Below are 22,523 nucleotides of genomic sequence, written 5' to 3'. Positions count from 1 at the left end.
AAGTTGCAGACATGATGCTCCTTTACCTCTAAATAGTGAAATATGCATTTCCTAAAAATGACATTCTCTTACATAACTATAATAAAGTTATCAAAACCAGGATGTTAACAGTAATACAATACTCATATCTGATCTATGGACCTTATTCAATTTTGCCACTTGTCCCAGTGATGTCCTTCCCAGCCAAAGAAAATTCTAGGTCCTGTGTAGCATTTGATTGTCATGACTCTTTTGTCCCCTTTAACTGGAACAACACCTCAATCTTTCTTTGTGTTTTATGACAGTGACATTTTTGAAGTGCACAGGCCAGTTATTTTGTAGAATGCCCCTGTCCTTGAGACCCTCTTCTCTTTAAAAACAACAACAGAACCTGCCTTAATTGTACAATACAGTCTAGTTATGGACCTCTTTTTCTCCTTTTCATGGCTAAGTTTTCTGAATAATTAGAAATCCTTGTCTATCTTTACTTACTTCCCATTCATTCCTCAACCTATACAAACTGGCTTTCACACCCGCCGCTCCATTGAAGCTACTCTTGCTAAGGGACACCAATGGATTCCAAAATTCACCAAGTACAGTGATTATTATGTCAGTTGTTTTGTCTTTAGCTCTCTTCTCAGCTCACTTTGTATGCACCTCTCTTAATAATCCTGTCCACTCCAGTAAGTCCAAAATCCATACCCTCTGTTCCAAGGTTTCCTAAACTTCAGGCCCAGATATCCAAATCCCCACGAAATATCTGAATCTGAGTGTCCACATCCACACCCATTATTCATTCACTCATGTATTTGTCTCATTCAACTCAAAAAACGAATGAATACCTGTTGAGGAGTCCCCATGTAGCAAGTACTGTTACATGCTCCAGTGACTCACAATGTCACAAGCTGAGATTGTTTCTCCCTGCTACCTCATATCTACTGATTCTTCTGAATTTCTCGTCTTTGTGAATAGAATCACTGTTTATCTAATCATGGAGCCAAAACTAGACTCCCCCTTCTTGCTCACGTTTCACAAACCAAATCCATTCATTTTATTTTCTAGGTGTTTCTTGTAACCATCCCTTTCTTCCCATCCCACTGCCATTTCCTCCTTTCTAAGTTTCTTAGCATCACAGGCAGAGTCACTCATGATCCAGCCCCCGCCAGCCTCTTGAGCTTCTGCTGTTGTAGTACAACATAGTTTTTGACTTTTGCCCTGGCCAGACTCTCCGACCCCTGCAGCAGACTGTGTTCCAAAACTCAGTCATGGTTTTACACGGTGTTCCCATTCCCTGGGATGCCCTCCCCACTGTTCTATCTGGCAAACCCTTGCTCATCCTACAAGTCACACTGAGAGTCAAGTTGTCAATGGAGCCTTCCCTGAAGACCCCAGACAGATTTCTTTTCACTCCTCTTGTACGCTGGACATACTTCCGTTATGGCGCTTTCCAGGTCATATTATTGTTGTTGCTGTTTATTTTCACGTCTTTGTTCTGTGTTCTCTTTGACTGCAAGACCATGTTCAAATCTCCGTTCCTGCACCTAGCGTAGTGCATGGCATGTAGTGAATCTTCATCAGCACCTGTTGAATGAGTGAATAAAGGACAACAGTGGTATTTCCTCGGTTTGTAAAACCTGCTTTCAGTGTGAATTAGCCAAGAGATAAGACACTCTGTACTTAAACCAGCACACATATTCCTGGCAGAAACTCGATAAGCTTTAGGCCTTCCGACCTTATCAGGATGGAGCGTTTTGTGTAAAAGCTGGATCTCTACACTTTTTTTTGGGGTCAGGATATCTTTTGCTTATTTTGGCACTTCTCAATTATCTCAGCTTCAGAAAGAAAGAAAAGGTCAATTTGAGGTCAGATCACTTTATTTTTAAATTTTTATTTTATTTATTTATTATGGCCGTGTTGGGTCTTCGTTGCTGCACGCAGGCTTTCTCTAGTTGCGGCAAGGGGGGGCTGCTCTTTGTCGCAGGGCGCGGCCTTCTCATTGCGGTGGCTTCTCTTGTTGTGGAGCATGGGCTCTAGGCACGCGGGTAGTTGTGGCTCACGGACTCTAGAGCGCAGGCTCAGTAGTTGTGGCGCATGGGCTTAGTTGCTCGACGACATGTGGGATCTTCCTGGACCAGGGGTCGAACCCGTGTCCCCTGCATGGGCAGGCAGATTCTTAACCACTGCGCCACCAGGGAAGTCCAAGGTCAGATCACTTTAAATGGATATATATTTAGTCTAAGTTGTTTAGATCTCCTAAACATAGAGTTCTTAATCAAACCTAAGAAAAAATGAAGGAAGAAATCTCATTTAAAAACTAAAGCATAGGGCTTCCTTTGTAGCGCAGTGGTTGAGAGTCTGCCTGCCGATGCTGGGGACACGGGTTCGTGCCTCGGTCCGGGAGGATCCCACATGCCGCGGAGCGGCTGGGCCCGTGAGCCATGGCCGCTGGGCGTGCGCGTCCAGAGCCTGTGCTCTGGAGCGGGAGAGGCCACAACAGTGAGAGGCCCGCGTACCGCAAAAAAAACCCAAAAAACTAAAGCATAAATAGACGTTTGAATATGTCATTAGATATGCTGCTTTGGGTTTTTGATTATTTGCTTATCTTTTTCAGATTTGTTTGTGAGGGAACAGTGGAAGAGAAGATCTTGCAGCTCCAAGAAAAAAAGAGAGATTTGGCCAAACAGATTCTATCAGGAACTGGAGAAGTTGTCACCAAGCTCACCTTGGCCGATCTCAAAGTCCTTTTTGGCATCTAACTTCCTGTTTATGGAGCTCAGAATAGTGCCATTGTTGGTTTGTATTAGGATCTGGGGAGAATGACCTAACCCTGGTCCTCTGAGCTCTCGTTGGCATTCAGTTTCACCTTCAAGCCCTCCTCAAAGTGAGGATCAGTTACCATGTTAACCACTTGGTTAACCAGTCATGTTAATCAATCAACGTATTTAATGTGTGACATAGAAACCAATAAATGACTTCAGATAAGAGAAAATGCTTTAGAGTTAGAGAATTTGGAAAACAGCCCTGGGAGAGTTGTACCTAAGCTTCAGTAAAAGCTCAAAAAGCCCTCTGTTGCTTTTCTCTTCTCAGCTGGTGGGGACCCAATGTTACTGCCTTTTCTAACACAGGTTCCATCCCATCTTTTCATCTCCTGCCAATGAGGCTGCTCATATAACCATCTCTTTATGGGCTGAGCAGAAGCAGGTCTCTGCGTAATATGTAGATGGTTAGTATTTGTATCATCGTATTATTTAGAATTTGGTATCATATCATTTAGTATTATTTTATATTGCTATCATATCATGTATTTGTGTCATAAATTTTAATTTTTGTATCATTTTTCTAGTATTTGTATTTTTACAGATTTACAGTATTTGTAGCACTTAGTATCATTGTTTCATTTAGTATTATTATGTCATTTAGTACTTGTATTATCATTGGCATAATCCAATAAACATGTGTTTGACAGTGTAGCAGAGATAATGCTTTGTGTTCACTAACCCCCATTTCCTTTTCCTCCTGGCCACCAGAGACTACATTTCCTAGTCTTCACTGCAGTTACATGGGTCCATATTACTGAGTTCTAAGTCAGTGGAATATGGAGAGAAGTGATGTAAGTCATTTCTTATCTGCCTTTCTGAAACCTTGCAAGTGATTCTTTGTGCTGTTTCTTCTCTTGTTGGCCCACTGAATACAAAGGAACTGATGGATGACTGCAGGGCCCTAGAGACTTGTGAAGCCACTAGGTCAGAGATTCTTAACCTACTGCTGGCCACGGACCCCTTGGCAGACTGGTAAGCCTCAGTTCCTGAACGACATCGGAACAAAGCTTCCTGTGTGTGCCTCCCTCCTCGCCCTAGCTCACCTACATTGGACTATGACATGATCAAGAAATAATTTTTTTTAAAACCATGAGACTTGGGTGTTTGTTTGTATAGCAGTTTGTATCCTGACTAATACAAACTCTTGAGAATTTCTTACTTTGGGAAACTATTCAGATTCCCTTCTTCCCGTTGGCACTTACTCAGCTAATTTCTGCTAGAAAGAATTGTATTTCTTCCTAGATAGAACTGTTGCCCTCCTTTGAGTTAGGATTAGGTGACAAAGCCCTGTGTTAAGCCAGTCACAGTATGGGCTGAGGCACTGGGGCCTGTTTAAGCAAAGGTGCCCTCTGAGGACACGGTCTAAAGGCCCACAGAGGCAAAGACAGGTGGCCTGGAAGGAAGAGTTCTGACTTAACTCTACTTCCAGGTTCACCTTAGCTGGGGTGTAGCCTTGAAAAAATCATTAACTTCTCTACACTTTGGTTTCCGCATTTGTGGTAGGCATTGTTTTTAGAACTTCGGCAGCTGTAGTGAAGTCCCTGGTAAAATCGGGAAATGGAGGATGTAAGATTACCCTTCGGGAGTTACGCTGTAGGATCAACACGCCAGGGCAAAGGGAGTGTCACCTGAGAAGCAGTGGCTCCCAGGCCAGCAAGAACGTACAAACCCTGCCTCTGCTGTTTGCTGACTGTCTGGTGTTCAGCTAGTTGCAGATTCCCCAGGCACCTCAGTTCCTTCATCTGTAAGATGTGAGGATTAGCATACAGCTCACTGTGCTCCCCTGGCAATTTAGCAACACACATACACACCATACCCCATTCGACCAGATCGACAGATGGGTCATGTCAGTCAGAAGGCATGTTAGGTGAACACTGTCAGTGTCCTTTCCAGGTACTGTTTAGGAGAGAGGCAGTGTCAACTTCGAGGTTCAAGTATTCTTGCTTTTAGTCTGAAGATGGTTGCAGGGATTATAACCTACCATCTTCAGATATTCAGAGCCCATTGACCAATGTAATCTACTCTGATATTCCTTCTCGTATCTTAGTTTCTCTAGTGTTCCTCATTCTGATTCTAAGCTAGCAAAGCCACTCAGTCTTGTCTTGGGTAGGTGTTCCTATAACAGGGAGATGCTATCGATGTGAGGCGGATACAGCAAAAATTGGAACCACTGTCATACCAGACATGCATCCTTCAGTCCTAGCCCTGGGGTGGAAATGTCTCATGAATTATAATATAAGTAGCATTCTGGTGTCTGTCTCAGGCTCACGTTCATTTTAGTTACTGTGAGTCCATTTCTTAAGGTCAGGGCATGACAAGGTGGGTCTCTGCACCGTCTAGCAGTGGGCAGCATCCCACAATGTAGTGATCTAATTGAGGCGCTGCCCTATGAATTCTGCCAGTGTCAACCAGCCTTCCTTTATGTGACACCATAACTGTCAGATTTTCTTTTTACATCTCTCTGCCTATCTCAGCAGACTTAGGCAAGAACAATAAATGCTTTGTTAACCATGAAGTGCCGTCCAAATGCTAGTGTTATTGCTGTGGGACCAGGTCTTGGAATATGAGAATAAAATTGAAGCGTGGGTGCAGCTGAAAGAGCCAGATGGTGAACATCTGTCACCAAAGTGCAACATTGCTGAGCACCCAGTTTACAAGGTATTTCTTATGTGACAGAGTTGCCTTCATGGAAGGTTTATAGTTTGACTTCTCTTTGGCAGTGTTAATCAAAAAAGGGCATCGTGCGTGCCATGGCTGAATGGAACCTGGGCCCTTTAAAGCCTTACCAAGGACTCCTGTTGCCATCCAATTATTATGAACACAATAGGTAGAATGATGTCTTTGTGGGACATGACCCCTTCCTCTAGCAGTCATGTATGTGATCTGGAATGGCTACGTATAAATACTGGGCTCTTTCCTCTCTCTGATTGTCTTGTGCAATGAAGTAGCTTCTGCAGGGCTGAAAGATGAGGCCAGATTATCCTGCACAGATAGTCATGGAAATGCCAGTGCTCGGTGTGGCCCCTCTGGTGTTCTGAAATCTTGATATCTACCATAATGCCTTGAGAGAATTTGGGTTTACAGAGTGGGATATGGTACTGCTATTTGCTATGTAGCATCTAGCCCTAGAGAAAGCCAGAAAGAATTAAAAGGCATTCCCTCAAGCACAAAGAGAATTACAATAAGAATTTAGAATTTGTAGGCATATGACCTCGATTAAAATGTTTTCATAGGTAAAAATGAAATTAGCGTCAGTTATAGTACAAAGTACCACCGGAGTGAGTAGCCAGGGGACGGGGATGGAAATGAAAGAACGGCCTAACCCTTAGCAGGGAACAGGGAAGATGATATCTTTGCTAGCTTGAGTCCTTTTTACCAGAATGCTTAGCTAAATCTGAGTGTAGGAAGAGATTACATATGAAAGGAAGGATGGGAAGAATACTTTTACTGCTTAATTATTCATACATTAATTTAAAAACATATATTAAACATGCCAGGGCACTCCTGGGCACTGAAAATGTAAGGATAAGCAAAACCCCAAACAGTCCCTGTCCTCCTGAGGCTTCCAGCCTAGAAGGGGAGAAGGCATTAATCAGATCATCACGTGTGGCTGCGAAGTGACCATTGTGATGAGTGCTACAGTGGCGGGGGAGTCCGCGTGGCTGGGAGGGCTTAGAGCAGGGATTTGACCTAGTTAAGGGGGACTTCTCTGAGGAAGTGTTGAAGGAATTGAAATCAATACGTAGAAGCTAATAAGGCAAAGAGTGAAACACCTCTTCCTATATTCTGCTTTTAATTAGCATTCACTTCACCCAACCACCTCTTAATTGAGAAAAGCCTAACACATAGGTATACATCCTCTGGAGTAAAGCTGAGTGACTGCTGCATTTTAGAGATTAGAGAATGGGTGGGCTGGCAGGTATGTGTGTATGTTTGTTATCCAAGACGGCCCAGGTGTTTATCCAGTTACAACATCCCAGGGGACGGAGGCTGTAATTTGCGGCCCGTTTTCTCCTACCTGTAACACCAGAGATATAGCTTACATCATGCTGCTGCACCTTGTTGATGCTTCAGTGCTCACAACTCAAAGGTGGTTTCTGAAGCACTCTGTTACGCTGGGGACAGTTCCTAAATCCTAAGACTTCTTTTTGTCCTCACCTTGGAATCTTGGGCTCTGCAGATCAGTCTTGCTTTGCCAAGTCTTTCAGCTAGGTTTACACTCCACTGTAGCACAGATCAAATAAGAGCCCCACTCCACCCACCCCCCACCCCACCCCCCGCACAAACTTTAAATACCTGTAGTGGAACTGTTACCATTAATATTGCTTAAAGGCTAGGGCATTTGCAGAACCTAGGTATCTTATAGATATTTTCTGTTGCAATAGAACTTCATCTACAGTAGAGTTATCCAATTACCAAAAGCTTTTTCCAACTGAAATAAATGATAAGCTTTTTATCCTCAGTTCTGAAATCTGATTCATTAAAAGACACATGGGGCAAAATGATGTAAAACAACAAGCTTCTTCATGGCAAGCAATTCCCTAGATGTCTGAGGTAATTGGAAAATTCAAGGCTGGTCCCTAAGGTGCATGTAATTTATCCAACAGTTTTGAGAGAAGGCTGAGGTTTTTTTCCAAGTGGTATTTGGTTGAAGGAAAAATGTCAGTCTGAGGGAAGGGAAGTCTGGCCTGTAGAAACAGATACCAAGGAGATCCAAACCAAAAATTCTACCAATTAGATCTTTATTCATTCAACAAAATATTGATTAAGCCTCTACTATGTGCCAGACACTGTCTTCCATGGGGATAGTATAGTGGTCAATAAATGTCAAATCCCTGCCTTCATAGACCTTATGGTCTAGGATAAGAGGACAGACAATAAAGAAATAGAATATATATATGTTAGATGGTGATGAAGCAGACTAAGGATGATACGGAGTCTTGGGGTGGGGAGTTGCTATTTTATACAGGGTAGTTAGGGACCTCTCCAATAAGATGGTGTTTGACAAAGGAGCAGAAACCTGAGGAAAATGAGAGAGTGAATCATGTAGGTATCCGTGAGAAGGGCATTCCAGGTGGAGGGGCAGTGATTGTAAAGGCTTCAAGACAGAGTTTGAGGGGCCCCAGGCAGGCCAGCTTGGCTGGAATAGAGTGATGGGGGTGGGGGGATGGGTAGGAAAGAGAGAAGAGCAAGGATCCAGGTCCTGCAGGGTCTTACATCTGATGTAAATGCTGTTCTGAGTAAGATGGGAGGCCTTTGGAGGTTGTCGAGCAAGACGAGTGACACGATCTGATGTATTTTAAAAGGACTGTTGGGTGGAGAATAGACTGTAGACAGTTGAGCGTGAGAGCAGAGAGACTAGTTAGAAGGCCATTGCAGAAGTCCAGGTGAGAAATCATGGTATCTCAGACTGGTGTGGTTAGCAGTGTAGGCAGAGAGCAGCGCCCAGCAGACGTATTTTGAAGGGATGGCAGATAGGATTTGCCAGTGGATTGGACGTAATGCCTGAGAGGGGAGTCAAGGATGTTTCCAAGGTGACTGGCTCCACCCCCTGTAAGAGTGGATTTGGACATTCCTTTCAAAGAGATGGAGAAGACTGCAGGAAAAACACTTTGGTGCTGGTGGTCAGTTGGGCAGTGAGAATTAGAAATTGAGAGTTCTGTTTTGGACATCTTAAAGATGAGGTGCCTATGATACATCCAAGTGGAGATGTTAAGTAAGCTCTTGGATATAATCATATGGAGTTTGGAGCTGGAGATAAATTTAGGAGTCATCGGTATATAAAAGGTACTTAAACTCATGAGAGGATGAAATCACCTAGGAAGTGGGGGGGAAGATAAAAATGCAGGAACTAATCCTTGGAGCTCTTAAATGTGTAGAGACTGGAGAGATGAGGAACTAGAGAAAGGAAGTCAATGAGATAAGTGATTAAAAAGAGTGATGCGGGACTTCCCTGGTGATGCAGTGAATAAGAATCTGCCTGCCAGTGCAGGGGACACGGGTTCAATCCCTGGTCTGGGAAGATCCCACATGCCGCGGAGCATCTAAGCCCGTGCACCACAACTACTGAGCCTGTGCTCTAGATCCCGCGAACCACAACTACTGAGCCCTTGTGCCACAACTACTGAAGCCCACACGCCTAGAACCTGTGCTCCACAACCACAACAAAAGAAGCCACCGCAATGAGAAGCTCGCGCACTGCAACAAAGAGTAGCCACCGCTCGGCACAACTAGAGAAAGCCCGTGCACAGCAACAAAGGCCCAGCGCAGCCACACATACGTACATACATACATACATAAATAATAAATTTTTTAACGAAGAAGAGTGATGTCAGATAAACCAAGTAAAGAAGATCTTTCTTGGAGGGGAAAGTGATCACCTGTGTTAAATGCTGTTGATAGGTCAAAGAGGATAAAGATCAAGAACTGACCATTGGATTCCATAACATGGATATTACAGGTGACCTTTACAAGAGCTGTTTCAGTGGAGTGGTGAGGAATAAAGACTGGGTTAGATCCAAGAGAATTCAAGGAGGGGAAGTAGAGATAGCAAACAAAATTTTTTTGAGGTCTTTTTAAAGGGAAGCAGAAAAACGGAGCAGCTGTCAGAGGGGGATGAAAAAGTTCCTATGGACTGATCTGTGTTCCCTGCAAATTCATAGATTGAAGTCCTAGCCCCCAATGTGACTATTTGGAGACAGGGCCTTTAAGGAGATAATTAAGGTTAAATGAGATCATATGGGTGAACCCTAATTCAGTAGGATTGGTGTCAAGAAGAAGAAGGAGAGACATCAGGGATGCATGTGCAGAAAAAAGGCCACGTGATGACACAGGAGAAGGTGGCCATCTGCAAGCCAGGGAGAGGCCTCAGGAGAAACCAACCCCGCTGGCACCTTGGACTTCCAGCCTCCAGAACTGTGAGAAAAGAAATTTCTGTTGTTCAAACCACCCAGTCTGTGGTATTCTATATGGCAGCCCTAGAAGTCTCATACAAAAATCAAGGGAAATTTGTTTTTTAAGATAGGGAATATTGTAGCATGTTTATTTTCTGAAATTAGCAATCCAGTAGAGGGGGAAATTACTGGAGCAACGTTCCTGGGTTGTAGAGATGGAATGAGAGCTCATATAAAAGTTTGCTTTTGATAGGCATATAGGTAGATTTGTAGATATGGTGGGAAGGTCAGGAAATTCTCTTCTGAATTCTTCTGTTTTCTTGGTGAAATAGGAAGCAAGATCATAAGTGGAGAGGGGAAGTGCAGTACAAATTGCAATTTGAGGAGAAGAAAGTAGGAAATACAATTGCCTGGAAGAGTGGAGAATAAATGGACTAGAGACATGTCAGACTACCGGGCAATGCTAAGAGCCCATCAAGATCAGTGGTCATAGATTTAAAGGGAGACTAGTCATCGTACATTCGTGTTCTTCTCCAGGATCATTCAGTTGGGTTAGATGGAGATCTGGATCTAATCTGGGGTTTTGCCAGGCAAAAAGGACAGGGGGAGACTACCTGCAAGAGTGTGATGATGCTCTGTAGAGTCTAAACTGAGTGAGGATGAAGGAAAGGACATGAGGCGGGGGAGGGGAATAGTGGGAAGGTGGCCACTGCACTGGGGATTCTAGGGAGGTAGAAGAATTAGTAGAGCCAGGTGGGTGAGCTGGAAAGATGGGAGGTCGTGGTTGCAGGATGCTTGAAATTGAGATTATGCAGAGGGAGCAGCTGGAATCGAGGTCTAGGGTATGACTGCTGCGTGAGGGAGAAAAGAACATTAGAGTCATGGGGTTAAGATGTCTTCGTGGATATTGAATTATTCTAAGACTGATGAGGACTAGTACTGGAGTAGCAGCAAGTTAGGTGCTAAAATCTTCAAGGAAAAAGGGGGAATGACTCGGGGCTCTGTGGATGGCTGAACCACGTAGGGGTAACAGCTTGCATAAAGGCCTGAGCTTCAAGGCTGGCCTCTTTTTTTTGCGGTACGCGGGCCTCTCACTGCTGTGGCCTCTCCCGTTGCGGAGCACAGGCTCCGGACGCGCAGGCTCAGCAGCCATGGCTCACGGGCCCAGCCGCTCCGCGGCACGTGGGATCTTCCCGGACCGGGGCACGAACCCGTGTCCCCTGCATCGGCAGGCGGACTCTCAACCACTGCGCCACCAGGGAAGCCCAAGGCTGGCCGTTTTTAAAGGAGGCGGAATAATGGTCTAGAACGGGATTTCTCGACAGCAGCGCTATTTAACACTTCGGACTGAATAATTCTTCATTGTGGGAAGCTGGCCAGAACTGAGCATAAGCAGCATTTCTGACTTCTACCCAAGAGATGCTAGTGGCAGTCTGCCCCCAGCTGTGGCAAGGAAAAATGCCTGAGACTTTACTAAACATCCTTGGGGGACAAAGTCACATCAGTTGATAACCACTGATCTTAAAGCAGCAGTGCTGAGCTAAAGGACTCCTACCTGACCTCTGGGCCCAGTGATTATGAGGAGTGGGGAAGAGCAAATAATAATTTCAGAGGGTTACAGGGCCATCAGGGTCTTCTGGGAATATCAGATTTTGGTCAGAGAGAGGGCTGAAGGGAATCTTTCCAGAAAATATAAGTAAATATCTTCATATTTACAGCTACAATGTAGCTCACGTCTATCAGCCTTAAGGAGGAAATGTTTCCAGGATGACCTGACAGTGTGTTTTGTCTAATTATTTCACTTCCTTTGCCTGACCCAATTCACCATTCCAATGAGTTACTTCTTAATGGATCTTACATTGCAGATTTCAATAATTATATTTAATACATGCTGAGTTTTTGCTATATAAGAAATCAAGTGTCCCAGAAGAACACACAAACTATATACGGTGAAGACCATGGCAGGGCTGGGGCACCAGTGCTGTGTACTTCCTCTCCCAAGAATCCTCTTCAGTTAAGCAGGCATGCTCTAGGAGTCAAAGCTTCTAGTTACCGTCCTAGGTATACAGACAAAACTGAAGACGGTTCTTTAAAAGGCAAAGAGGGTGAGAGATGTGAGGACGAGGAAGGTATCTGGATCGCCTGGCATGAGTACATCTGCAAGGAATTTATGAGGTCCTATTTCAGCAGCATTCCCCTTTATTTACCGACTACGTGTCTGCCCCTGACCACACACTAATCTTCTAGGCTCTGGGGTTACGAGATGAACATGGTGTAGAGGGGAAGTGGCGGACCTCCACCTAAACAGCAATATCACATTATAATCCATTTAAAGTGTGCTAGCAACAAGTGGATACGAGGAAAGGAGGTTTTTATTCTCTGAGGGAAATATCTAACACGTAGCTCAGGGAGAAATAAGAAAGTTATACATCAAAAAGTGAGGAACTAAATTACCCCCGTGAGCGCTAAATTCCAATGGCATGGGTACCTCCATGTCTGTACAAAACAGAAAGGAGCCTCCTTGGTACAGAAAGGATATTTTTTTTTTTTTTGAGGGGGTGATACAAAGTTTATTCAATTAGATTTTTCTGTTTACAACTGAGATCACATCTACATACTATATTGCTAGTCTACATGAGTACAGTTTTTCTAACAAGTTTATTAGACTTAACAATGAATGGGCTCAGTCATACAAAAACATGCACACACTGACACTGTTTTAAAACAGTAATGCATACATTATACTCCTATAAAGCCAGCTTTGATTAACAACTGCTAGTTTGAAAGATCTGTCTGCTTTTGAAGATGAACTAAGATAGACACTGTATGATTCTTGAATCTATTTCAGCCATTTTGTACAGTCACTCTCCTACTGGACTACAGTATATGTGTTTTGAAAGGACACTAATGAGGGGCACCATCTGGTATTAACTTTAACCAGACAGCTGACTGCCTCCCCTCCCCCAAAGACCTTTGGCCACGAAGAAGAGAAACGTAGCGTGGTCTCTGGTGCTCGACCACCTGGACGTACAATCAGTGAGTAACTCACAAAAAGGTACTTGGACTCGAGGGTATAACATAAGGCACTTTGTTTTTAATTCCATCAGTTTCTTCAGAATTAAGGTCAGGGGTTCTCTGGTGATCTGAAGCCGTGCTGGCCGCAGCTATGACCACAGACCTAGGAAGCCGTCAGAGGGCCACCGTCCTCAGTACACTCCTCGCTGCGCTCTGCCCACCTGCCCATGCGCATTCTGACTTCTCGGTAAACTTCCCACAGCACGACCAGTGGGGGCGCCCCGGGTGGCCTTTGTGTCCGTGGCCACAGCCTAGGTACCCACCTGCATGGTTCAAAGAGGAGAGGGGAGAACCACCATTAGAGGAAAGTCCAGCAGTTACCATGGAAATTAATGCTCCTGGCGACATTCAGACTCATGGACGTGAAAACGTCTAATAAAAACCCGGAGAGAGGAACAAGCTATTCGGTGCCTCTGTAGTCAGGAGAACTCTCAAGACTGATGACAGCAAATCAATTAAGGTTAGCTGAAGTTCTAAGAAGAGTGTTATTTTAACACTGCTAACTCAAGGAGAAGAACTGGTTTGGATTTTAACTGTAACATAATCTAGATGAAAGGGAAGTGCAGAGTGGTGGAAATAAACAAAATAGATCCTGAAGTGTTTATATGAACGTTTACAAGAGCCTATCTTAAGGCCCACCATTGGAGTAAGGATACCACAGAATACTGAAAATAATTAGATCTCTTGCCTGAGCTGACCCTCTTGCCCACCCACCCTGCCCCCAAGAAAAGAGCCAGACCTGGTTCAGTTAATTTATTCATCTGTTCTCCCATCCCTGCCTTGTTTGGAATTTCTCTAAGGTTTTAAAAGGAACGGAGCGGGTTTACATCTTTGACACTGCTCAGGCTGTTGGAAAGGGTACAGGCTGAAATCGAGCATTCTAGGAGAAGCACAGGGCTCCTAGGATTAGTGAACTGTATCAAAACTAAAAAACTCAGAACTTTGCAGCTTGCTATTTCAGTTTCCAGAACAAGAAGCTTTAAATGAAACTTTTAGAACTGTGATATATTTATAGGCACAGACTGCATTTCTAGAAACAAAGCCTAAGTCTGAACACCCCGAAGCTGGTCGCTGTGGTAGTTGATCCCGCCACCGGGAGACAGCAGCAGAGGGAGAGCGAGGGCTTTCAGGAGCGACTGGTTCTCCTTACCCGGCATGGTGCCTCCACATGCGCAGCGAGCAGTCTTCTGGCCTCCGCTGGAGCAGAACGTGCAGCAGTGAAACACGCCTGGGTGTGAGCGGTGCCGTTTCCTCACGGTCACAGTGAATGGTGAGCCCTTCAATGTTCAGACCAAGAGCAAAGAACAGCACCTTGTGAGTCAACAGGGGTGTGCTGAGCATCACACATACTAAACGGAGTGTAAGTCGCAGGGCCTGTCCCTGGAGGGACGAGGACAGCAGGAGGGAAACAGCGACTGGGGGACAGCAACCAGCTGGGTGCTGAGCTGGACGGGGCCAGATACAAATGCAGTGAGAGGGGGAGTCAAGGAATCCGTGCTGCTCTCCCAGCATGCATACCACCTGATGCACTAGGAAACCCAACTGTGCTTTCACGTCACTGACCTTGGTCTCTATCACCTCCATTCCTGAGCAAGCTTGGGTAACTATAGAGCACATAACCACAAGGTGAGGACATCTGTGGTCCTTTCTCCAGTTTCTCGGCCACACACCCCCTCCCCTCACATACTGAGCCAGCTCCTCTCCTTCCATCCCTCCATCCTGGACACAACTGTTTACCCATCCCCTTTACTCTGGGTTGGTGAAGATAGATGGAAGGGAGGAAGGTTAAAAGCCTGTGGTTAATAATTCTCAGATTGGGCTTCCCTGGTGGCACAGTGGTTGGGAGTCCGCCTGCTGATGCAGGGGACGGAGGTTTGTGCCCCGGTCCGGGAGGATCCCGCGTGCCGTGGAGCAGCTGGGCCCGTGAGCCATGGCTGCTGGGCCTGCGCGTCCAGAGTCTGTGCTCCGCAACAGGAGAGGCCACGGCAGTGAGAGGCCCGCGTACCGCAAAAAAAAAAAAAAAAAAAAAAAATCTCAGATTAGAAACTCTCCTGCCTCTTTTCCTTCAAGGATAACTTCCATTCTCCAATTTCTACCCTATGTTAAACAGTAAATATTTAATAACTGTTTGTTATGTGCCTGTCCCTGCATGAGAACCACACGTTCTGCAAAAGCACAAAGCAGAGAGGCTGGCACCTTAGAAGCCTTTCAAGTGTTAAATCTCTCTTCCTTTAAAGAGTTTACAATCTATTTTAAAAACAACCTGGAGTTCAAAGCTATGGGTTCAAATTATGATTTTGCCACACAGGTACTGTGTATTGTGGCAAGTTCGTTTTCTCGGCCCAGTTGGATGATGATCCTTATGCCTCAGTGATTTGGAGGAAAAGTGAAAATAATGTTTGTAAAAACACCTAACCCAGGCTTCCCTGGTGGCGCAGTGGTTGGGAGTCCATCCGCCAATGCGGGGGACACGGGTTCGAGCCCTGGTCCGGGAGGATCTCACATGCCGCGCAGTGGCTGGGCCCATGTGCCGCAACTACTGAGTCTGCGCACCACAACTACTGAGGCTGCGCGCCACAGCTATCAAAGCCCGTGTGCCTAGAGCCCATGCTCTGCAATGGGAGAAGCCACTGCGATAAGAGGCCCGCGTACCACAATGAGGAGTAGCCCCCACTCACCACAACTAGAGAAAGACCGTGCGGAGCAATGAGGACCCAATGCAGCCAAAATAAATAGATAAAATAAATAAATTTACAAATAAATAATTAATAAATTAAAAAAAAAAAAACACCTAACCCGTCTGACATCCTGTAATTAGGCAAGCAGCAAGTGGCTATTGAATATGAGTCTTCCTAGGGCACAGACCACAAGCCTAACACATCATGATGCTCTATGGTGTTTTATTGTCCTTGTCAGTGTTGATTTCTGGTTGGGGGAAACCTCTGACAGCTCGAATGTCAGCAGAGATTCTGCTGGACGTGTTGAGTATTACCCAATTTTTAAAAATTCATAATCTCTACACCAGAAAGTGTTACATGTATCTGTGGAGGTAACAGACAAGCATATACATATAAACAGAGTAGAGAATTATCTGGGCAGATGGTTAGGCAGAGAGATGACTGGTCAGTCAAGAAGAGAGGGCATAACTCTCCCAATGGTGTTCCAGTAAGTCCATGTCTGGTCATAGTCTGAAAAAGCTGGAATATCCTGAGCTAGATTATATTGCTCGAACGTGTGTATGCTTGTCCGCTGGTAGATTGGCCCCTCTGATCAAGGCATCTTTCCCAAATTAAGAATTCCAACAAACTGGGAGAATGATAAATTACAAGCACAACTGCCAGGAGGTAAAGTAGGGATAGAGAGTTCTTAATCGTCACCAGCATCCTCTCGTAAGAATAAGAGCTGCAAAATCTGGGCCATTTCTAAAGTGAGATGAAATAAGAAAGAAGAGAATCCTGTTCAAGGCCTCTATACAGCTGATCCTGTGAGAAACGTCTCCACATCCTAAGATGACAAAACCCAGGGGGGCCAGGGTGAAAGGAGGTCAGGGAAGCACAGGTAAGGTCTCACTCACCTGCACGTGTTGTTCCTTGACACAGACGAACACAGTATAGATGCCAGGTTCCTTGGGGGTATAGGAAACGTAGTATGTCCCATCCTTGTTATCGTGGACCATCGTTTGGACTGGACTGGATGGAGGTGAGAGTTCAAAAATATCACTCATTCTCACAAGCCTGCTTCAGTTGCCCACTATTTTAGGATGTAAACTCTACACCAGCGGTCCCCAACCTTTTTGGCACCAGGGACTGGTTTCGTGGAAGACAATTTTTCCACGGATGGGGGCATGGTTCGGGCGGTAATGCGAGCGATGGGGAGCAGCAGATGAAGTTTCGCTTGCTCACCCGCCGCTCACCTCCTGCTGTGCGGCCCGGTTCCTAACGGGGCTGCAGACCCCTGCTCTACACCATAAATCCAGTATTAATTTTAAATGTCCCCCAAGCAGGATGTATCTTCTACTTGTCTCGGAAATTAATTTTACAACAGAAGGTAAGCAACATAAATGCTGATTTAATCTGATATTCTGACGAATGCCTTGAAAGCATCACTGTGTTCTCTCCCCTCAGCTTCTGTTGTACCCTCCTGCCCTTCGTCCTCCCTCCTCCCTCCTCTAATTTCAGAGACGTATAACTTTGCTCCCAGAACAGTTTAGTAGCAAAGTGAGGCTGGATTTTGAGAAGGGCGCCATTCAGTCTAACACGGAATATTTTTCAGTCTATTTGAAGCTTGGGATGAAGACAGTCTGAGGGGCAGATCAGACCTTTGGGAGAGAATTGAATACAGGCCTAAAACCCTCACAAGGAAACACATCTGGTCCACTTGGTCCTATTGCACTTTTCAATGGCATCATGGGGAGGTAGGCTGAACTACTGCAGTTACAGCCCCACTACTGCAAAGGACCTCGGGTTTCCAGTCGCATCACCGCTCATTACCTGTGACGCCTGAGTGTATAATACAAACCTGTCTTTCTTATCTTTAGGGACTACTGCGACTTGAATGTTCTCTCCTCCCCTGCCCATGCTCTCTCCTGCTGCATCCTTACAAATGACGGTGAAAGAGACTGTCTGTTTCTCACGGGCTCTGTGGAGATCTGCGGAAGATAAACACTCCATCCTCACCTCAAAGGCCAACTGCCGTGACTGTATCCCCAGATCAGACACCATCTTGCCTTTTCTCTTTAGAACAAAAGGTTGTGTTTCCAGTTTCCTCCCTTTCTTTTCTCCCAGGCATACCTCTTGGGAGTCGCTCCCGGTGAGCCTGCTTCTGTCTCAGCCAGCAGCTGCTCTTGGATCATATAGGATCCTGGACCTTAATTTCAGCCTTAAGGAAGCTTTGAAAATACTCAGGCTTGATGTATGTATTCAGAGGAAAAAAACCTCTGGACACCGTGAGAGAGGCTGGTAACCCCAAACTACCCTCTCTGAGCTGCAGATCCTGCTGGAAGAGGCAGGGGGTACAGGGTGACCACCTGGGACTCTTCATGCTGTGAAGTCCTCCACAGCGTCGTAGCTGTGCCATGGTGTTGGGGGCATATTCAATAGCTACAGCCTCTGGTCCGGAAGTCAGATGAAACAGGCTTCTTAACCTGGGGTTCGTGAACTACTATGAGGCCCTATGAAGGGTCTAAGAATCTCCTGAAATTGTATGCCCAAATTAATGGGTGTTTCTTGGGGAGAGATCATTCTCAAAGGGATCTGTGACCCCCGAACAGGTAAGAATTCCTGTGCCAGTTAGGATGACTCTACAGTAGAGTCTTCCTGTGAGGACTGATCTGTGAAATACATGTTCGATCAATGTGGTCAAAAGAAATTGTTTTTCCCCTCTACTGACTGAAATGCCTACAGTTTTCCTTCAAATGACAACATGTGGCTTACATGAACCAAAAAGGGCATAGAAGAAAGCAAACCATAATCCTGTCATCCTCACTCCTCAGAAACTCTCTTCAGAATTTGGTCCAAGCCATCCTCTCTGAACAGGCAGGATTCTGCCCTGCCCTGAGGTCTATGCTGTTATCTCCTATGGGCACTGCCTCTGTCCTGTCATCTGAGAGAAACAGCATGATCCTTGAGTTCCTTGGTAGTTACTACTTTTCTCCACTGGAAAAGGGTCAGGCTTCACCCCTGTAGGGATCTTAACTGTACCCTGACCAGAACAAATCAGAAAGAAAAGGACAAGGGTGGGGTGACCATCCATCAGATCCATATGTCTCTCTCCCTAGCTAAATGAAGGCCATGGCTGAAAAAGCCACATGTCTTTAACACCATGTCCTGTCCACTGTCCTCTCAATGCCAGTGGGAAATGCCTTCCTACCTTCCCCTTGAAGGACACATTTGGCTGGATCGACCTCTTTGGTATTGATGGCCCCATAAACTTCATAGCCACGGCACAGGCCCGCTTTCTCCTTAGGAGAGAAGGTGATCTTCTCGTTCACTCCAGGACGGGCACTGTATGCCACTTTGTTCAACTTTGTGAGCCGTTCCATGACCACCCCTTTGGTGATGAGGATCTCCAGGTCGGAGCCACTAGTCAGCAAGTGCTCGGTGAACTCCACTCCGGTCTGCATGTCTGCCAGCAGCTGCTCCAGCTGTGCCTTCTGCAGCTGCAGGGAGTTCTCCTTCTGGATCCGGATGGCTTCCAGCTGCTTCAGCAGCTTGTCCCGATGCTCCTCGATGGCCTTGATGTAGCCCTCAGAGAAGCTGCGGACGTCGGCGGCCACGGCCTCCACCCGTTCCTGCAGGGCGCGGTTGGTCCCTTTGATCTGTGCCAGCGCCTTCTCCAGGGCCTCCACGTGGGGCTGGGTGCCTTTGAGGAGCTCCCGCACGGAGTCCCCGTGCTTGTGGACAACGTTGCTGGCGAGGTCGCAGGGGTGCTCCCGGTGCCCCCCCACCAGGCATTCCCTGCACACGGGCTGGTCGCAGAGCTCACAGAACAGCCTCAGCTCCTCCGCAGGGTGAGCGGGACACAGAATGGGTTTCCCAATCTGGCTGTAGCCTTTCAAGTCTTTCAGGTCCACCATGGTGTGGTAAGTCGTCTTCTTCTGCCGCCTAGGGGCAAACAGAGTCAGGGACGGGAAATGAGGGGACAACTCTACTTGGGAAACAGTCCGGCAGTTTTAAGAGCACGCGCTCTGAAGTCCAGCAAATCTGGGTTCGGTTCCTCATTCTAACCTCTTACTAACCACATGACCCTCTAGGATTCCAGTTCCTCTTCTGTACCGTGGGGATAATACCTACCTGAAAGGGCTGTTGTATAGGATTAAATGACAGTAGGCTAGGGCTCTCTGACTGGGTACCTGACTTTGCCAGAGGTTGCAATGCTAAGGCTACATCCTGGAACTTTCCCCAAAGAATTAATTTGTCAAGTTTAGGCAAGACCCTCAGCCTACTCCTGCAGCAAGCTAGAGGGGAGAGCACAGTGGAGACCCAGCAGCAAGAGACCAGACCTGTGCCAGATGGCACAGCAATAAGCCTCAGGCAATTAAAAAGCAGCTAGCTGGCCACGACGGTCTCCCTCAGCTTCCACCTAACACTCTGGTAAAGCATTTCCTTTGACTAGCGCCTACATCACCCAAAGCAGCAAGCTAGAATTTTCCTCAACAAGAGTCATCAACATTATTAGAGAGAGTGGTCAGTGGTCAGTAAAATCAAACCTCTAATTCCCCCTTTCTGTAGCCCTCTAGAGATTCAGGGAAATCCCTAGAAACCATGGTAACTGTTCAGATTTTCCCCGTTAGCGTTATAGCAACATCAAGCTTACATGCCTATTCCGGCACCAGAAGAGTGGTTGTAGACAAAATAGGGCCAGCTGTTTAGCAGGCAGCAAAGTAGTCCAAAAACAAGTTAAAAATAGAAAGACCGAAGACTACTAACTTGTTCTGTTGGTGAGGCCAGAAAACACATGGAAGGCAGAACTTAAAAACCACGGTAGGCTAATCCTAAAACCTTGGCCATCTTACACTGTGATGTTCTGGAATGGGGGAAGGGGGTCTGAAGGGGACAAAGTGATTTATGTGACAAACTGTTCACCACACACCCTAAAAGACATAATCTGCACCCCAATACGCACCTACCAGCCCACCTCACCAAGTTCCAGAGTAACACTAGGGTACAAGGCAAAGGCTGAGGCTGTGCCCCACTAACCAGCACCTTATACTGGGAAGGCAGCAGAAATTAGTAGCAAGAGCATAGAAGGCAGTCAGAAGATCTGGATTTTAAATTCAGTTCTGTTAGACACTACTTACCAGCTATGGGACCTTGGCAAATCACATGCTACTGAGCTTCAGTTTCCTCAAATAATAAATAGGGATGAAAACATTGCCTGCTTTTCTATGAGTTGCAAGGATCCAACGAGATCGAGGGCAGGGGCTTTGTCATTATACTCATTCACTTTCTCTAGCACCCAGTACAATTATGCACTATACAAATGATTGATGATCCAAGGAAAGGGTAAATGTGCTTTGTAAACTGAAAAGGACTCTGCAAACCTTTGATGCTATAATTATCATGGGTATTATATAAAGGCTGCAGGAGTTAACTACTGTTCTGGAATATCTGTAATCACACTGTATATTGCTCTCTGACCTTCCATGGAATTCAAGCTTTCCTTGCCATCTGCTCACCAAGGTTATTTCTCTGTCTTGACACCTCTTTGTACTCCGTTCTTAAGCCACACCAGGTGGGGTATCCCATCTTTACCTATGAGCCTGGCAGCAGAAGTGGCACAGATTGGCTTTGCAGGTCTGACACCTCTTCTCCACTTCCCTGTCGCTGCACAGGTCACACACCAGGCCCTGGCCTTCCCCACGCAGACTCTCCAGCATCACATCATTCATGGCCAGGTGGTCTATGGTTAAAGCCTTCACTCCACCCATGGGCAGGTCCACCTGAGCATCACATACCGGACAGAGGATGCCAATTTGCGGCTGCAGAGCGCGTGGCTTGAGTTCCTGGAATACTGACCCCTCAGAGCTTGTGTCAGAGTCTCCCCCTCGGATGTCCACTACTGAGAAGGGTTCCAGCTGCTCCAGACAGGTGGTGCAAACTGTGTGCAAACAAGGCAAGAGCCTGGGGGCTTTGAAAAGCCCCATGCACAAAGGGCAGCGAGTCTTGCCTGAGTTTCCAGGTGTGGTCCCACTGGGGAGTTTGCCCACGAAGCCCAGCAGTGGCTTCCTTTTTTCTGCCATATTCCCTACGTTTGTGCTCAGTATCAGAAAAGGCTCTGGGCAGTTCTATAATGAAGTAGTATGTGATTAGGCCCACCCAAAGTGAAAGTTTCCAAAACTTGAACGGAGGCCACGGGGACTCTCCCTCTGGCAAATCAAAGGGCAGAAAGGAAGAAAAGGATTCCTCAAAGGAACCACCCACAGATCTCAGCAAGGCCCCCTCCTTTGCAAGGCATCCCATACCAGACACGCCCACGCCCTCCTCTGTCTCCCCAAGTCCTCCTCCCCGGAAGCGCTTACAGATTTAGGTCTCCAGCTAGTCCTGCTGTCGAGAACCCCTGCACTTCCATCACCCTCCACTACCAGCCCCTCCCACCGCCCGCCCCACTGGTCCCGCGCCCGACACACGACAAGTGCCACCCCCGCCCCCGCGTGATGAGGTAGGGGCGCCTCCCACTCCTTCCCTCGACTGGGCCCTCCGCGGAAGGCACGCGGCGGACGAGGGACCTACGAGACCCCACCGGCTCCTCGGTTGCCACCGCCTCCCCACCCTTAGGTCCAAGTTGCCCGACGACCCTGGCCCCTCCTCGCACCAATCCCAGCCCGGGGCTACTCAGGCGAGCCCAATCACCGTCCGAGAGGGGCGGCCCTTGCCGCTGCAGGCCCCGCCACCCTCCAGAGTAACACCATCTGCATCCAATAAACTTTGGAAATTGCACATCTTCGCCTGTCCTCTCCGGGGAGGGGCGGGATCAAACTAAGGGCGGGAGGCGGGGCGGCCTGAGGGCTTGGGGCTCGGAGGAGAAAAAGAGTAAAGCTGGGAGTGAGCGGCATAGTATAGCCAGCGTCACCATTTCACGGCGACTGTCTCCCTCTCTACGGCTGTGGCTACCAGAGAGGCTAGAGTACCACTTAAAAAGCCGCGCTGATGTGCCACGGGTACGGCCTCCTTTGCGCCCATGGATTGGTCCCACCAACCCAGCGTGCGCCCTCTCATTGGTGGGTGGCGCTGTCAGGTGGTCCCGAGCTCTGCCCTAG

At 46.7% G+C, this 22,523-nt stretch overlaps 2 protein-coding genes across 4 annotated transcripts in view; one reads left to right on the top strand and one right to left on the bottom strand.

Annotated features, from left to right (window-relative positions):
• The window catches only part of TTF2 (transcription termination factor 2), a 41,444-nt gene extending 38,483 nt beyond the window's left edge, over positions 1-2,961 (top strand). The window contains exon 24 of one of the 2 annotated variants that reach the window (XR_003794427.1): positions 2,591-2,682. Coding sequence is in view for 1 of the 2 variants with exons in the window: in XM_029228519.1 (XP_029084352.1) it covers positions 2,591-2,735 (145 nt within the window). In the remaining variant the exon portion in view is untranslated. Of the gene's footprint in view, positions 1-2,590 lie in introns of both variants that reach the window. The other variant, XM_029228519.1, reaches the window with a different exon arrangement.
• Positions 2,962-12,144: 9,183 nt separating this feature from the next.
• On the bottom strand, positions 12,145-22,113 carry TRIM45 (tripartite motif containing 45). 2 transcript variants are annotated; one of them, XM_029228523.1, is made up of 6 exons: positions 21,019-22,113; positions 18,635-19,368; positions 17,285-17,414; positions 16,341-16,455; positions 13,917-14,043; positions 12,145-13,029 (listed from the first exon to the last, which is right to left on the bottom strand). In XM_029228523.1, exons 1-6 carry the CDS (start codon positions 21,504-21,506, stop codon positions 12,881-12,883), a joined length of 1,743 nt encoding a protein of 580 aa, XP_029084356.1. In that variant the 5' UTR covers positions 21,507-22,113; the 3' UTR covers positions 12,145-12,880. The 2 variants fall into 2 exon arrangements, with proteins under 2 accessions (XP_029084356.1, XP_029084357.1); XM_029228524.1 differs by having other exon boundaries at positions 17,285-17,415; positions 18,690-19,368; positions 21,019-21,788.
• Between the last annotated feature and the right edge of the window lie 410 nt (positions 22,114-22,523).

The sequence above is a fragment of the Monodon monoceros genome, unplaced genomic scaffold (genome assembly GCF_005190385.1).
Source record: "Monodon monoceros isolate NGI ecotype Baffin Bay Population unplaced genomic scaffold, NGI_Narwhal_1 Super_Scaffold_18, whole genome shotgun sequence".
Lineage (NCBI taxonomy): Eukaryota > Metazoa > Chordata > Mammalia > Artiodactyla > Monodontidae > Monodon > Monodon monoceros.
This window is presented reverse-complemented; position numbering and strand designations above follow the sequence as displayed.